Source organism: Trypanosoma rangeli, assembly GCF_003719475.1.
Source record: "Trypanosoma rangeli strain AM80 chromosome Unknown Tra_15.4_contig_00178, whole genome shotgun sequence".
In the NCBI taxonomy this organism is placed as follows: domain Eukaryota; phylum Euglenozoa; class Kinetoplastea; order Trypanosomatida; family Trypanosomatidae; genus Trypanosoma; species Trypanosoma rangeli.
Window position 1 is genome coordinate 24,010 of NW_021705920.1, and position 16,092 is coordinate 40,101.

General features: G+C 49.7%; 6 protein-coding genes across 6 annotated transcripts, besides 2 other annotated features; all 6 read right to left on the reverse strand.

Moving 5' to 3' along the window:
• Window positions 1-36: 36 nt before the first annotated feature.
• Window positions 37-75: a microsatellite.
• TraAM80_05474 (200 kDa antigen p200) lies at window positions 76-2,289 on the reverse strand (the record flags this gene model as incomplete). Its single annotated transcript, XM_029382353.1, has 1 exon — window positions 76-2,289. One exon carries the CDS (start codon window positions 2,287-2,289, stop codon window positions 76-78), a length of 2,214 nt encoding a protein of 737 aa, XP_029237860.1.
• Window positions 2,290-2,420: 131 nt separating this feature from the next.
• Window positions 2,421-2,450: a microsatellite.
• Window positions 2,451-4,007: 1,557 nt separating this feature from the next.
• On the reverse strand, window positions 4,008-6,041 carry TraAM80_05475 (methylcrotonoyl-coa carboxylase biotinylated subunitprotein-like protein; the record flags this gene model as incomplete). The annotated part of the gene is made up of 1 exon (XM_029382354.1): window positions 4,008-6,041. One exon carries the CDS (start codon window positions 6,039-6,041, stop codon window positions 4,008-4,010), a length of 2,034 nt encoding a protein of 677 aa, XP_029237861.1.
• Window positions 6,042-6,740: 699 nt separating this feature from the next.
• Window positions 6,741-7,172, reverse strand: TraAM80_05476 (uncharacterized protein; the record flags this gene model as incomplete). Its single annotated transcript, XM_029382355.1, has 1 exon — window positions 6,741-7,172. One exon carries the CDS (start codon window positions 7,170-7,172, stop codon window positions 6,741-6,743), a length of 432 nt encoding a protein of 143 aa, XP_029237862.1.
• Window positions 7,173-7,698: 526 nt separating this feature from the next.
• On the reverse strand, window positions 7,699-8,052 carry TraAM80_05477 (dynein light chain 2B, cytoplasmic; the record flags this gene model as incomplete). The annotated part of the gene is made up of 1 exon (XM_029382356.1): window positions 7,699-8,052. The coding sequence occupies one exon, from the start codon at window positions 8,050-8,052 to the stop codon at window positions 7,699-7,701; it is 354 nt and encodes a 117-aa protein (XP_029237863.1).
• A 271-nt stretch (window positions 8,053-8,323) lies between these two features.
• TraAM80_05478 (WD repeat-containing protein 96) lies at window positions 8,324-12,703 on the reverse strand (the record flags this gene model as incomplete). The annotated part of the gene is made up of 1 exon (XM_029382357.1): window positions 8,324-12,703. One exon carries the CDS (start codon window positions 12,701-12,703, stop codon window positions 8,324-8,326), a length of 4,380 nt encoding a protein of 1,459 aa, XP_029237864.1.
• Window positions 12,704-12,951: 248 nt separating this feature from the next.
• TraAM80_05479 (putative kinase) lies at window positions 12,952-14,166 on the reverse strand (the record flags this gene model as incomplete). The annotated part of the gene is made up of 1 exon (XM_029382358.1): window positions 12,952-14,166. The coding sequence occupies one exon, from the start codon at window positions 14,164-14,166 to the stop codon at window positions 12,952-12,954; it is 1,215 nt and encodes a 404-aa protein (XP_029237865.1).
• Between the last annotated feature and the right edge of the window lie 1,926 nt (window positions 14,167-16,092).

Consider the following 16,092-nt stretch of genomic DNA (forward strand, 5'->3'; position numbering starts at 1 on the left):
CGTACCCGTTCCTTCTTCTTCTTACGTATCTTCTACTATATATATATATATATATATATATATATATATATATATCTAGCAGTGACACTTCGCCTTGTCCTTCCTGTTCGTGTTGCCCAGACTAGCCGCTGCCGCCGTGTCAGCCCGCGCCTTTTGCGCGGCGGCCTCCCGTTCAGCGTCCATGCGCACCTGTCTTTCCCTTTCCAGTTCCTGCTGCAGAGATGCCAGTTTTTCGTAGAGCTCCTCCAGACCCGCTGAAACCCCATTGGAGGCGACACAAGGCGCCCCAGTTCCTACCCTCACATCTTCCGTCACATGTACTGAAGGCATTTTGGCCCCGGTCAGACCCATTGTCTCTGGTAGCAATCCCCTCTCGCGTTGGAGTGGTTCCACCTTGTTCCGCTCGGCTGCCGGCTCCTCTTGTACAGCCTCTCTCGCCGCCTCCACCCCCCTCGGCTCCTTTTTGGTATTTGAGAAGACACCGACCAGGTTCAGGGTGTCGGAGTTGCCGTGAACGCCACTCGCACAGGAAAATCCCTGCTCCGACTTCAGTGAATCTGCCATGGCGACATCGTGCTGTTTTGCTTTCTCCGACACCTTCAGTCGTGCACGCACCTCGCTCAACTCGGGCTGAAGTTTTACGGGAAGCGCCGAATCACCGGTAGCCGGCGCTCCTGCCAGGTCTCTCAGGGCATTCACGCTACGCAGCTGATCTGCTCCATTTTTTTCTCGGGGTAGCAGATCTCGCAACTTACTCATTTGCTGCTTACACTGCTCATCTAGACGCGCACACCACGCCTTTAGGAACGCAATTTCCTTATCCGTCGTCACCCGCAGCTCCTTACTTTCCTGCCGAGCCGCCGCTGCCTCCGCCTTGTATTGCTTTACCTCTGCCTCTGCCTGCTTCAGTTCCTCTCTGGGGCATTCTTCATTCTGGGAACAATGTGCCTGCGTGGCACGGTCTTCAAACTTCCTTATCATTCTCGTCTCATTCTGTTGTAGATGGTCTTTTGAAACACCATTCTCTTCCTTGACTTGTTCAAATGTTGTTGCCTGCATCTCTGACTGGCTGCCTAGAGCTTGAACCGCGTCCCAGTCATCTCGCGAAGCATTGTTTGCGGCCTCCAACGGCTGCTGCGAGGACTTGAGGACCGTCTGCGCAACAGCGTCACCTAAGTGGTTCGCCCGAATTGGGTTTCGTTGTGGTTGCCTTTTCTGCTTCGCTGCTGGCTTGGGAAACGCGATATTACGGGCCTGCATCGTCAGCGCATCCTTCTCCGCCCGCAGCTCCTTGCATTTGGCTTCCAACGCTGCATTTTCCTTTCGGACACCACTCAACTGCTCTCGAAGCGGCTTCAGCTGCCTTTCCTTCTCATCTGCCACCAACGCTTCCTTCTCAGCCTCCTTTCTCAGTCGCCGTAGTTCCTCTTCCATCTCTACAATGCGCCGCTGCATGTCTTCTATTCCTTTTTCAAGAGATGCGGCGCGATCTTCAGCAATTTTCCTCATGGCAGCCTCGTCATTTGCCCGCTTCGCCTCACGCAGGAGACTTTCCTCCGCAGTTCGCTGCATTTGCCTGGCCTTTTCAATCACAGCTTGCGCGTTGGTGGCGGCGTCGTGGGCACGGAGAAGCTCGGAGCGGAGTTCCACTTCAAGCTTTTGCGCCGCCGCCACCTTCTTCCGAAGACTCTCCAGCTCCTCAGTGGTGGGGGTTTGGTTCGCCGCCATGCTCGAATTGTGCGGGACGGTCGCGAAGGCCTCTTTCCCACCACGCGGCCCCATCACCACCTCTTGTGACTCCAACCTCGGACGTGTGTTTGCCGCGGAGTATCGTCGATTCAGAGCGGCCTGGGCGACCTTCCGGGCCACCTCTTCGGCGGCGACGCGTTCGCGTTCAGCTTCCAGCGCCTCCTGCTGGAGAAACTCCGCTCTCTCGTCGTCGTTCATGTACTGCATGCGTTCACACCGCACCAGCGCGCGAAACGTCATCCAGTCGCTATGCTCTTCTCGCTCAAGCTTTGCACGAGCGGCACGCTCGCGTTCCTCCTGCATGTAACGAATAACCCGCTGCTTACGCCTAGACTCGTCAATAATGTGTGATTCATCGCGCACACTGGAGCGGCAACTCAGGTGACTGCCATACCGAATCGAACCTTGACTACCCCGTAGTTCGCCAAAGCTCGTGGCACTTCCACAGGACCCCGCCCTGTAACTAGGATACGGGTTCAATGCAACATCTGGCTCCTCATGTGTGGCGATTCCAATCCCGGCCACGTGATCGTTGTCCATGGTCTGCTAAAACCCCTAAGAATCGCCTCTCCCTTCCTTACTCTGCTCCGGCCCCCGGGCGCTTAGACGCAAAGTGGTGCGTACCCACAGAAAAAAAAAACTGAATAAAATGGCGCCTCACTCGAGGCTCTCACGCACGCACACACACACACACACAACACCTTCCAGGAGAGGCGCCGCAATGACGAAAAAAAATACTCCGGCCAAGTTCGATGGCATTCTCCCCGTGTTGCACGACGTCCAGGCATTGGCAAACACGTCTTGAATTGACGTGTATGAATTGCAAAGTCATTTATTATGGCACCTCCCCAAATGCAACAGCACTCCAAGGGTATCATTTGGCAAGTGTAGGCAAAAAGATATGTTGTGCGGTGAGGACCCATACATGAAAAAGAACAGCAACGGAAAACTGACTGTGAAAAGGAGAAGCAAGACCAGCAAAAAAAGACCTTGTGTTCAAAAAGGGGTATGCGACTCAGGCACAAAAAGACTCACTGCGCCCAAGACATCCACCTTTCCTCTCCAAGGAAAACCCTGTTTCGAGGCGCCCTCCTGAGTACGCCTTCACCTCACGTAGTGCGTATGCGTAGTAGGAGGGTTATCAAAGAGCGCAAGAAAGAACAATTGGAAAACATGCCGGAAAGGCTTCGCTGCAACATTGTGTAGTAGTTTGCGATGGAACGGCCGCCACAGCACAGCAGCGCATTCTACACTGTGCGAATACGCCTTTGAAATGGCATTCACCGGCAGCTCCCTGCCCAACAGCAAGAAGAAATCACCTCTGTTTCAAACACGCAGAGCTGCCCATAAACCGGGAGGCAACTGAACTGCCCCAAAGTGCAAATACAATGAGTATGTATGCAAGAAGAATCCACAAAACACCGCGCAGCGACGCAAGACGCGTCGGTTTAGAAGACAACAACAACAATACCACCTGCAATGCCGCGTCATTCGCTAGCACGCTGTTCACTGCACAAAAAAAAAAAAACTACTACTACCCAGTCGTTTAGCCTTCCAAGGTGTTGTTCAAACGTGCATACGGCACCCATGCGCTGAAGCATAACGGAGGGTTCCAAAATAGGCGTCAGCAACACCCGGCGCCGCCTCGCCACACGGCAAGTGACTTCCAGAGACATGCCCTCAGTAAGCTCACGCATGCAACACCGAGCCCACTCCAATGTCGGGCGCTAGTCGCCATCGAAGAACTTGGTGAAGCAAGACAAAAAAAAAAAGTGTTGGTGGCGAAGTCACATCACAAAACGCCTTCAAGGCTTTGTTTAGATGATGCACCTAGAAAACTCATGCTCTCCAAAGCCGACACGCGGATTCCCTCCGGTGAATTGCCTGCAGTTGTCACGAAGCGTTTCCCCGCATATACGTCTGGTCTCCGACTGCCAAGCGTCTCAGGAGACACGCAGCGGTGGAGTTCTGTCGGTATAACCAGCATAAGAACAACCTATAAAAAAAAAAAATGAAACATTCCCATCTAAAGAGGGGGCAATGCAAGTAAGGCGGAGTGCAGAGATCAAACGAGGCTGGGAAGAGAACACTTCACAGAACAATTTGTTGATTGCCATATGTACAAAGGTGAATGAGGCGTCGCACGCAATCCCCAGCAGGCCGGAATTTCACCTTACTGTTTTTTCCCTTGCTGTTTGAGAGGAAACGTATTCCTTTCCGCCACTAAATGAATCCCACACGTGACCGCACGGTGAGGCTTATGAGGCCGGAGTAATGCTGGCAAGCAAATGATCTCCGCCTACCGTCTCACCGTCCCTCACGCAGAACTCCAACTCACCCTCACAGGTCGCCCTGACAAAGTGTTCCATTTTCATCGCCTCAAGCATGAGGATTGGCTGACCCTGCTTCACCGTCGCACCGTTGAGCACAAGCAGCTTGGTCACCTTCCCCGGCATGGGACTCACCACACGCGCCGACCCGGCTTCCTGCAGAGCCGCATTGCCAAAGTCTTCAGCCAGCGACGGTAGCCTCAAGGTATAAAATCCCTCTGGAAGCACCAAGGCAATCTCGTTGCTTGCCACAATAGAAGTACAATCGAACCGACACCCGTCATCCATCCTTACGGTAAAGGCAAAGGTGCCACTGCTTATGGGGTTCCAACGCTCAACCCTAACTCTGCAGCGGCTACCATCAATGCCGCAAAGAAAACAGCCGTCAGAAGAAACACTGACCAATACAGTCACGGTACGACCATCGATAACAAAAGCCACACGCTGAACCAATGCATGGTTTAACCGAAATGCAGCTGTGACGGGTCCAAAGCTGTTCAGAAAGGATACGGCTCCCAATGCTAGAACTGACTCCGTGAGAGGTTTTTTTTGGAGCAGATCCGTTAGGTTCGTCTCAATAAAGTTTGTCGTCACACCACCTTCAACAAACGCGGAATTCTTGAGGCAACGCTTAAGAAACTCAACGTTTGTTTGCACACCAACAATGTGGTACTCATCCAAAGCTGTATACATACCTTCGAGAGCTTTAGAACGATCCTCCCCCCAAACCACCAGCTTTGCAATCATTGGGTCATAGTGGAGAAGCACATCGTCTCCAGTGCGGAATCCAGTGTCGAGTCGGACCTTCACGCCGCCGTGCATGCCTTGTGGTGGCTCCTGAATGTATTCCAGCCTTCCACTGCCGGGCAGAAACCCCTTCTCAGGGGATTCAGCGTATATTCGAGTTTCCACACATGCCCCATGAATCAAAATATCCTCCTGAGTGAATCCCAAGGGAGTCCCCGCGGCAGTTTCGAGCTGCAAACGCACAAGGTCCAGAGGCCTTCCTTGAATGCGGCATACCTCCTCCGTCACCGGGTGCTCCACCTGCAGGCGCGTGTTCATTTCCATAAAAAAAAATATGTTTCTATCCGTATCAAAAATAAACTCCACTGTCCCCGCTCCAACGTACCCGACCGCCTTTGCTGCCGTCAATGAAACCTTCCCAATCTGCTGTTGCACTTCCGCGGATAAGTGAGGTGCCGGGGCCTCTTCAATCACTTTTTGGTGCCGCCGTTGAACACTGCAGTCTCGTTCAGAGAAAAACACCCCGTTTCCAAACTTATCAAAAAAAATCTGGCACTCAATGTGGCGTGGCTGCGTAATGTAACGCTCCAGCAGAACTCGATCATCCTTAAAGAAATTTATGGCCTCACGTTTTGCGCTTTCCAACATGATTTCAAATTCCTCCACGTTCTGCACAATCTTCATGCCTTTCCCACCACCGCCCGAAACTGCCTTGATAAGTACGGGAAATCCAATTTTATTCGCTTCTTCAAACAAGCGCTCAAACGATTGGTCCTCGCCATAGTAGCCCGGCACAACGGGAACCCCTGCGGCTTCCATGATGCGCTTGCTCTCGCTCTTGGAACCCATTGAGGCCATGGCCGAAGCCGGGGGTCCGATAAACTCTAACCCTGCTGCTGCAACGGCAGCGGCAAACTCCGGGCTTTCTGAGAGAAATCCATACCCCGGATGCACTGCGTCGGCACGAAGCCTCCTTGCAGCCTCGATAATCCGTTCACCTCGAAGATAAGACAGTGTAGCGGGTGGTGGGCCCAGTACAAAGGCCTCATCCGCCTCCTGCACATGCTTGGCATTCAACTCACACTCGCAGCAAACAGCCACGGTCTTTATCCTCATCTCACGACATGTGCGAAACACGCGGCATGCAATTTCGCCACGATTCGCCACCAAAACCTTCTTAAAGCCTGCGCGGCAAAACCGTGTGCGGCTGAGCATTGGAATATTCGTATTTGAAGAAAACTAAATACAAAATGGAGAGAAAAAAACACACAACTCTTCTGCAGCAATGAATACACACTCGGACACATTAAGATCATATTGGTGCGCCAATCGGCGAATTTTATTTGCAGGTGTGCGGGGAGCGGTTTAGAGTGGAGCGGTTAAAAGAGAATACGATGAAGTATGAGCAAAAACCTAAAGAGTGGCACCTCCTGCCAATAAGATGCCCCCACGGCATCCACGTGTGTCTATGAACTAACCCGTTGAATGGATACGGCATCAGGTTCTTCCTCAATGACCGGATGAACGGCCAAGAAGCGCTCTGCGTCTTCCAAGTCCCGCCGCAGCAGAGAGGCACGTTTCGACAATGAGTCCTGCTCGAGGCCTCGAAGAAGATACGCCACATTCTCACGATGATACGTTTTCCCGTAAAAAGCCCGACAAAGCGCAGAAGCCTCCTCAATCAGGCACCGTGCGATCGCCTCTCCACTCAAAGGGGTTAACCGGTAAAAGCCCTTCGCCTAATACACCCAATTTCACATGCGACACCGAATCCTTGATCGCTGGCGTGGTTGCCGGAAGAGGGCGCACACGAGCGTGGTGTTCAACACTTTTCTCAAGCACCTCACGAATAGATGGATGTAGTTCATTGGTGCCAAAACCGGAGCCATCTTTTTTTCCCCGCTGGACGGCTCTCTACGTAATGAATCTATTATTCATGTGCCACATATGAATCACCAGTCCGAATCCGAGCACAATCGCGACGTCATTCGAACCAAACACCATTTCAATGAGCTCTCTGCTGGAATAAAAAATGCCGGACTCTTCATCGAAGAGGACTGCCATTCGATTCGGATCCTCCACTATCAAAACAGAGGCAAACGATGAGCCTTTCACCGTGGTGATAATCGCCTCAGCTTCCGTCTCCAGACCGTACATCTTCCGCAAGCTCCAAGCCCCACTCCCGTCACCGCTTTCAAACGTGTCAAAGGCCACCGTTCCCCAACTTATGTCTCCTGCAAAACGCAAGAATTCGGTCCGCAACATTCGAAGCAGCAAGCCCTCTTGGCAGTGGTACACCGCCTCCCCGTCTGCACAGCCGGGAAACACCGCACTCTCTTTGATCATCTCGAGGTTGGGCCGTAGAAAACGCCATCATTTGGCTCTTTGCAAAATACTCTCAATCCTGGCCCTGGTGCAGCCCAAGTCTGCCAGCAGCTTCACAGTCTGGTTGGTGCAAACGCAGCGTCTCCGCAGCGAATGTTCATAGCTGGGGTCCACACGCTTCTCGATAAGCTGAACGTTAGAGTCATGCCAGCGCATGCCAATACCCATCGCATACGCTCCGACGCCACTGCCGATAAGAAGTACTTCGCCCCATGGATTCACCGCGTACATTCCTGTTTCGCCTGGTCAAGGAAAAAAAAAAAATGCGCAGAAAAAACGAGAAATAGAAATCAATAAGCGTCATCCATATACGTGGAAGCAGCAGCCGGTGTCCTAGTCGGGGGTATCTCTCAGCCGCCTTCTCTCTTGAGAGGGGCGCACAGACCCTCTCGAACACACCTGCGATCCAGAAAGAAAATGGGTGGGAAAAAAAAACGCACACACGCATGATCTCATAAAAAGACGGCGGCACGCGCCGAACACACATTCATCGCTTGATCTCTTGTATCACAACCACTACATACTGCTTTTCTACATCCGGTGCAACCAGAATGTCCGTCAGACCTACACTCAGACGAAGAAAGGTAAGCTCATCCTTGCAGTCGATAGTTCGCACCGTCGAGTAGGCCAGGTTTGTAAACCCGTTGATTTTTTCCGCATACTTTTGCATTTTTGTCCTGTCGCCACCAAAACCGGAGAATTTTAAAAGGTTCCCATCAACAGGATTCAACACAAGATATCCCACCACGCCTTCATGAGAGGCGATGCGCAAAAGTATCTCCTCCACACACTTCACGCGCTGTTCATGCTCACGCGCTGCCTCTACCTCATTCACTTCCATCATGTCAAAGACACCCTCACCCTTCGGCACCAGAGCAAGAAGAAGGGCAAAAAGGAGAAGAGGAGCATGGCCAGTCCTTGAAACACAACAGCGCACACATCTCCCCCTTTTAACTACCCATCTCAAGAAGAAACACAAAACAAAAATAAGAATGTGCCAGCTCTACATACGGAAAAGAAACACACTCAACACACAGGGAAGCCGCCTTCCCTCAGCTGCCTCTCTCCCCCCACCCCCTTCTTTCTTTAATTTGTGTTCTTTTTACATCTACTCACGACACCGTCTTCTTGGATACAACGGCAAACGAAGGAAATGTGCGCTCTCGGAGGCGGTCAACCTCGCGCTTTAACCGCACGAGTTCCTCCTGTTGGCAGCGTGCCAGCTCCTCCAATTCGCTACTTTCGTACAACTCTCTCATTCGTTCCCGAAGACGCGTTGCGTCGTTGTTGTGCTCACCCAGCATATCCCAAATGGCTTTCTTGTCGTCCACAACACTCTTGATGCGATGAACCTGGTCACCGAATACAGTGTTTTCCAATTCTCCATCGTTGATCTGCATCTGCAATCGCGTAATAACCTTGTTGCGTTCTTCTACCCTTTTTGACATCACCTGCCGGACGTACTCAATTCGGCGGTTCAATTTCTCCACCTCCTCCTCGTGTGAGGCCACCGCCCCGGTGTGGATGCTTTCTTGCATTTGCCTTGTCACCTGTAGCGTGTGCAGTTGACGGAGCTCCATCTCCAACGTCCCCACGCAGTACAGCAGGCGCTCGGTCTCCCAGGCAGCCATTTTCATTGACTGTCGTTGACGCGAGAGACTGCCCATAAGCCGGGAAATTTCATCAAAGCTTGCAAGGATAAGGGCGTTGTGGTCTAAAACATCCTTTACCCACAGAAAGGAGAAATTGGCAAAGTCCTCGTTTAGCACGGCCTCTTCGTCTTGCACCTGACCTTGTCGCAGGCGAAATAGGTTTTGCACATTGAGAAGCTTGCGGATGGCACCCTGCTTACAGGATTCCTCCTCTGTCTTTTTGTCCTCCAATTCACTTCGGATGCGTACCAGTTCACCTTCAACCTCGGTCAACGCGTCGATAAGTGTTTGAACAGTTGCGGTGTTACGGGCCACTGTACTTTTTGCCGCAACAACGGTTGCGCAGCATTCACAGTAGAGTTTCCAAAGAGAGGAGGGAATCGTGTCATTCTGCCCAACCAGAGGGACCGTTACAAGGCCTTCATCGTACCTGGTGCGCCACCTCGTAAAACGTCTGTATAACTTATCCCCCCAGATGCTGTCATCAAATGGTGGAGAGTTTCGCATCTGTGTGACGAGACCCTTTTCCTCCTCGATGGAGCACTGCAATTGAGACTCTTCCGCTGCCAATAACTTTTCTCTATGTATTTCAAGACTTTCAAGCTGTCTCACACGCCCTTGGAGTTCCGTTTTTTCCTTCATGACGCGCAAGAGCTCATTCAAGATTGTAGTGGGGAGAAACAGCCTGCGAAGCGCATTCATTTGGTGGGACTCCAATTCATCTACCATCTCAGCTACCTCCATCCGCTGCTTCCGCAACGAGAAAATCTCGTTATCCATCGCTTTTGCTGCTTCCGTATTTGCCTGTTTTAGTTCTGCCATCTCTGCACGCAACATCTCCTTCCGCTCATTCACATATGTAGTCTGCTCTGCAAGTTGCTTCTCATACTCCTCATACATCCTTTGCTGCTCGTCAGTTCGATCCTCAGGTGCCACATACTGTTCCAGTGTTTCATCCGCAAAAGCAGGTAGGGCGACCTTAACGGCCAGGACCTCGGTGTCCTTTTCAAGACCATCCATCCACGTCTTCAACGCCGCTTCATTTGTCGGGGAGATGGCAAAGGCATCATTGTCGTTCTTTTTGGCAAGTTTGAGTAACTCAGGGTCAATTTCCGAATCATAGACTTCAAAAACAGTCCTGGGATCCTCCTCGACATCAAAAACGGGAGTAAAGAAGAAATCTTCAGGAACGGGGGTTTCACCAAGCTGTCGCAAAATGCGTCTGCAACGATCATTTCGTTCTGCAATACGCTGAACCTCTCGCTTCTTCCGTTCGCATAGACTGTCAAAGCGAACATTAAACGCCACCTTCAACTTAGACACCCTTCCACGAAGCAAATGGATTTGCATAACAGCGCGTAAATCTGTGTATACGTCCATCGCATCATAGAGAAAGTTGGAAGTTTCGTCGTCAATGATGCCCTCCTGCTGCAGTGGGGCTGGATCACTTCCCGGCCGCCTCACCAAGGAAGAAAAAGTAAAGGAGTCTTTATCTCTCGTTTGCAGCAACCTCAAAAACTTCAACTTTTTCAACAATTTCATCTCCTCAGGGTCAGCCTTGCGGCGATGAAAATTATGAACTTCAAGCGCAGGGTCATTAAGACTTACAATTTTAGACCGTTGCACTTCCATAGTGTCCCAGCAGTCGCGTCGAATAATGTATTGCGTAAACTCATTGTGAAGCAAATGATAGTAATCCTCTTCCCTCGCCTTCTGTATCGCCAGGTCACACTCCGCACTAAACGACTCTCGCTGCTGAGGTAACAGAAAGTCCTCAACCTGAACAGCTGGCGTTCTCTCCTTCAGCAACTCCTGGACATGCTCTCTAATCTCAGCCAAACGTGACTGCAGACTGGATTGGTTTAGTTCACCCAGTGTACTTAACCCTTCTTCTGGAGTTTGTTTGGTATATGAGAGAGCTGGAAGTTTTTCCTTGTGCCATATCGGCTCCGTCCATGAATAATGCATAGACTTACTGAAGGGGATAAAATGCACCACTTGGTCGTTGCCTCCACAAACAAAGCCCAAGTTGTCATTCCAAGCACACAACGAGGTGATTCCCCCCTTGCCCAAGTGTCTTATCGGGAACTCTCCCTGGGGTCGTCTCTTTTCCTTTGAAGGTGGAATAGGTGTAAGCCTTAAAAGATAGTGTGAGATGTCTCTTACAACCACCTTGCCATCAGCCCCACCAGAGACAACGGCGGTCTCTCCAAAACGTTGAAGAATAGACCCACCGCTACCCTCATGGTCACGCATCAGGAACAAGGGACGAAGCGGTTTAATATCTCGTTCTCGTCGGCGCTCCAAAACGTATAATTTGGTGTCTTTGTCCAGTGAATGCACCAAAATATTCACCACGTCATCATCCATATAAAGTGGGAGAAAGTCATGAGCAGGATACTCTAGGCGCCACACCATCTCCACTGCCACAGTATCCAAGCAGGCTTCCACCGTACCAAGGCCTTGAACCATGTGTATCTCACCATTGGTACAAGCTGCCAAAACCGACTGGTGTCCGCCAAGGCTCCACCGAAGCGTTGTCACCGTAGCCGTAAAAGTATCCACGGAGCCAAGAGGTTGAAGAACACCGTCATGCAGGGCAACAAAGTAAACCGAAGTTCCATCACTTACAGCCAAAGAAGATACACCATCGGAGTCGCACATGGTGAGAGCCATCTCACTCAGTGTTATCTGAGATGAAAATGTAAATCCGTCACCAACCACAAAGCAACGCATATTCCCACTTTGATACACTATAATCACAGCAGATCCTACAACGCAAGCATCTTCGGCCTTATCACCAAATTCTGTAGTAAAATGAAGTAGATCGTTCTTCGTTTTATCATATCGCATTAAGTTGCCTTCTGTTGAAATCCGTATAACATATTCACCCACGGTCAAAAGCTTTACTGTGTTCCCTGTATCACGCAAAAAGACAACATTACATTCTATTTTGTCTAGATTCAACTTTATAATTTCAGCCCGTGTAACAATCACTGCATCTGCCCCATTTTCAAAAAGAAACAGTCGTTCCACGGCGTGCTCGACACGAATCAGCAGGTTCAGTACCTTTTCATCCATTTTGTAGCCAAATATTGCACCATCCTCTGTCCCTGCCAGAAGTAGAGCCGTAGTGTGAAGCATGAAAGTGACTGCACTGCTGTCTGGGCAAGTTAGATAATCCTGCATTCGCATCTTTATTTCATCAAAAAGGAGAATAGATCCTTGTGCTAATCCACAAAGTATACCGTACGTAGTCCAGCAGCAAGAATAAAATTCTCTGCCAGGTGACTCCAACGAGACTAAGTTAGGAGAAGCTGACTCCAACGACAAATGGCTTATAAGAGCAACTTCCTCAGCATCCCACACAACTACACAATCTGTTCTTTGTGGAGAAAACACCAAATATTTCCAAAATTTATCAGCCAACTCCACAGAGGCGTATTTTTCAAGTGTACGTCCACGTTGAACCGTAAAAAGTGTTACAGAACAACTTGGTATGCATGTTAGAACGGCCAATATCTCTTCATTTGGTGAAAACTGCATATCTTGTACCTCTACTCTCGCAAACTCATCCACTTTCTGCACGCGATTCAACTCGGGAAACCTAAACACATGCAAAACAACATTGAGCCTCTTCTCGGTTACACAAAGCAAGTGCAAAACAGACGAGTATGCCATATGATCAACAGGATAGCGACCGTCAGCGGGCACCCATTGACTTGATTCTCCTCCATGTCTAACAACAACACCTCCTCCTGCTCCCACAAGAACAGCGTTGCCTATAGGACACACCGAAGCAGGGGAATTAAAACCAAGTATAAATGCATTCGAGGACATTGTGAGGCCCCTGTAAAGACCTGGAGCTCTACGAAAAAAAAAAAAAATAAATGAGCCAACAAAGAACACAGCCATCTACACGTGAAAGGAACTAAAGATGCAGATATACACGACCACTTCCGCAGCGAGGGAAGAGAGCAAGTGAGGAAAGGGGCCGTATATCTGAGTTTTGAAAACCCCCACCTCCACAAACACCAACAAAAATAATAATAGTAATAAACAAAAAAAAACACCCAAAAAAGACGCCTTCAAGAAACTCCAATTCCTCGATGAATTGCGTCAATCCACATTTCCATGTTTTCGTGAGATTCAGCTTGAAACCACATCGACTTACCGCCGATAGTGTTAAGTGCAAAAACAAACTCCCTCTTGGCAGTGCAAAATGGCACTGGGCATGCGCTTTGAACCTGTTCCAGACTCAACGCCTTTCCTTCCTGATCCGTTTCACTGTCTGAAAGAATCAATACACCGCGAGCAATCTGCAAATACCTCTCCTTCCAAGAACGTCCACCTCCACTACCTAGCTTCTTTACGTATCCCTTAAAGTTCACATCCAGATTTATTTGACCCACCAAACCACTGCGCGGCTCTGACACAGGCTCTGAAGAAAGAATCTCAGACACATGATAGATCAGTGCCTCCTTCACGTCCTCCGCAATACGTGTATTCTTCTTGACAGTTTGCCTAAACACTTTTAATCCTTCTTTCACATATGGAATTTGAAATAGTTCCCGAATACCTGGCCGTTCATTCGCGTCAATAGCAAGAATGGCACGCACGAGCTCTCTCAACTGGATAGAAAACTTCTCAGGAATTGGGGCATACTCGCCGCTGAGAACCTTTGCCATCAATCCCTTCATACTGGTAGCTGTAAAAGGTCTTTTGAGTGTCACGATTTCATACAATAAAACACCCAATGACCACACATCAGCCTTTTTACTGTACCTTTGATTGTTCCATATCTCTGGTGCCAAGTAGTAAGGTGTCCCACAAAATGTATTCGCAACAACACCCGACACAGTATCATCGTACTGATGACTAAATCCAAAATCACCCAGCTTGATTAACCCCGTCGAAGTGAGAAGAACGTTCGCCCCCTTGATATCCCGGTGAAGCATCTTGTGGCTGTGGATATGGTCCAAAGCAAGACACAGTTGCAAGAACAAAAATAATGCCTCATGTTCCTGAAAGTGACGAAAATTGTCTTGAGCTCGCGCTTTAATTTGTCTATCAAGATCTCCCGAATCGGCAAACTCCATAATGATAAGCAGCTGTTCGTTTTCCCCGTGATCCTCAATAAATCGAATAATGTTTGGATGGCCACAATTTGCTAAACACTTAATTTCACTATGAGCATACTGCTTGTCACGAGAAGACATTTTTCCCAAATCCATTACCTTGGCCACAAAAATGGCGTGATCCTCCACACGCTCAACAAGCCATGCCTCTCCGTATGATCCCATTCCTATGAGTTTCTTTTTTATATACTTGCACTCTCTCTCGGAAGCTCTCACTCCCAGAATAGACGGGAAAGTTTCCATGGCCGCTACTTTGGCAGCAGGTGAGAATGGGATGGAAAAAAAGTAAGGAGAAAATGAAAAAAAAATAGAAACACCCGATTGCCGATACCCTCAAAGTAAGAGAAAAAAAAACGTGAAAAATACGGCAAACAAACAACAAGACAAAACCGCGCCCGGTTGGAACGCGCTCGAGTGAAAAAGCACACCCGCCCACACCATCAGCAAACAACAGAAAAAAAAATAGTGTGTTCAAAGCAATTCGGAAAACTGATGAACGGACAAAGAGAAGCAAACAGAAAGCAGCTTTCACGACCCGGATCTTCCCGCGGCGGGTCGCCAGAAGGAGGGGTAATCCGGGTCGGCGCTGAGAAAAACCCTCGCCCCACATCTTCCGCCCAAAGGCTTTTCCTTTCGCCCATGTGTGGGCGCTCCGCCGGGGTCGTCGGCAACGCCGTGGGCCGGTGCTACGGCACTGGAGCGTTTTTCGATGGTTTTGGGCGCATGGCTGTATAGGCAGTAAAAAAAAGGATTAGGGCGTTTTTTTTTCTACAGCATTCCCCTACATCATTGCAGCCTGGCCCCCGGCGCCGATTCACATTGGCGGGAACATATTCTTTCTCGCTTGCGTGGCGGGTGGCCTATCGCAACTCCCTGCGGCCACCGAATCAGAAAGGACCCGTGCCTTCTACGATTTGGGCCCTTATTGGCGCTGACGTGATTGCACCTAGCCGCCTTTCCTCCTTCGGCATGCTCATTAAAAAAAAACAGGGGCTGCCGTTTTAAACGTGGCTGGCGAACTTACAGGCTGGGTCCTTTGACTACTGGCTGCTGGAGCCTTATCGCAAATGGAGCGCAACCTGTCAAAAAATCGGGCATTGAAGTAATGCATTTTTGTCGTTTTCTTCGCTGACCCTTCTCCGCTCTGCATTACTGAAGGGGTGTTTGCTTCACTTAAAAAAGAAAAAAAACAAGGACGGTTTGCACCGATATAGTGAATCAAGGACCCGCGTTGGGCCATGACACCGCAGAACAAGAAACCTGTCGATTGGCCCGACCTTCATTTCTTCATGTGCCAACTATATGCACTTGAAAACGGTGATTTAAAGTTGCGATGGGCGGACAAGAATGCACCCTTTCTTGTTTTGCACGGAGTCTTATTTGTATATATCACTATGCTGTTCGTGGTCGCAGCTTTTATTCTTGTGAGAGATGTGTTTTGTGGGGGTTTTGCTTGTCCGCATCGCTGAAGTGAGTGTTGTTCGCAGCCCCGAAGATGTTTTTTTGTTCAAACAATGCTTACATTGTTATTCAGGGTCATCCATACGTTGAGGCTTAACACTGTTTAAATGCGTGGGTGAGAAAGAAGCGCTGTATGTAAACATTGGATATTCTGAAAGGTGTGGCATGTATGGCATGACCCCTCTTCTCCTCATGATCATATTCTGTTTGTGGTAACTGAGAAGAAAACCTCGGAGACGCACGCAACGCAGATGGTGTGAAGTTGCTCGTTTAAATACCAGCTGCTGTGTTTTGGCATTGACAAAGCGCTTTAAGGCCAAGAAGCGGGTTACATCACCGGGCAGAATGCTTCCTTTTTTTTTTTGAAAGGACCTCTGAAAACGTCATGGACGGATTATCTTGGCTTTTGTGTGCGTGCATGTGTTTGCTTTTTCATGATAATTGCGACTCTGCAGCGCCGGCTCATGCGACGTGGGCGCACTGACGAAGTCGGTTAGACGATTTGAAGGGACTCCCGAGGACTGCATGCCCATTTGCTGCAGCTTTGTTTTTTCGTGGCATTTTTGTGACTTTCTCTAGCGGCCTCTGCCAGGTGAAGGCGACAGCTGGCACACTAACGGAGCCGCGTCC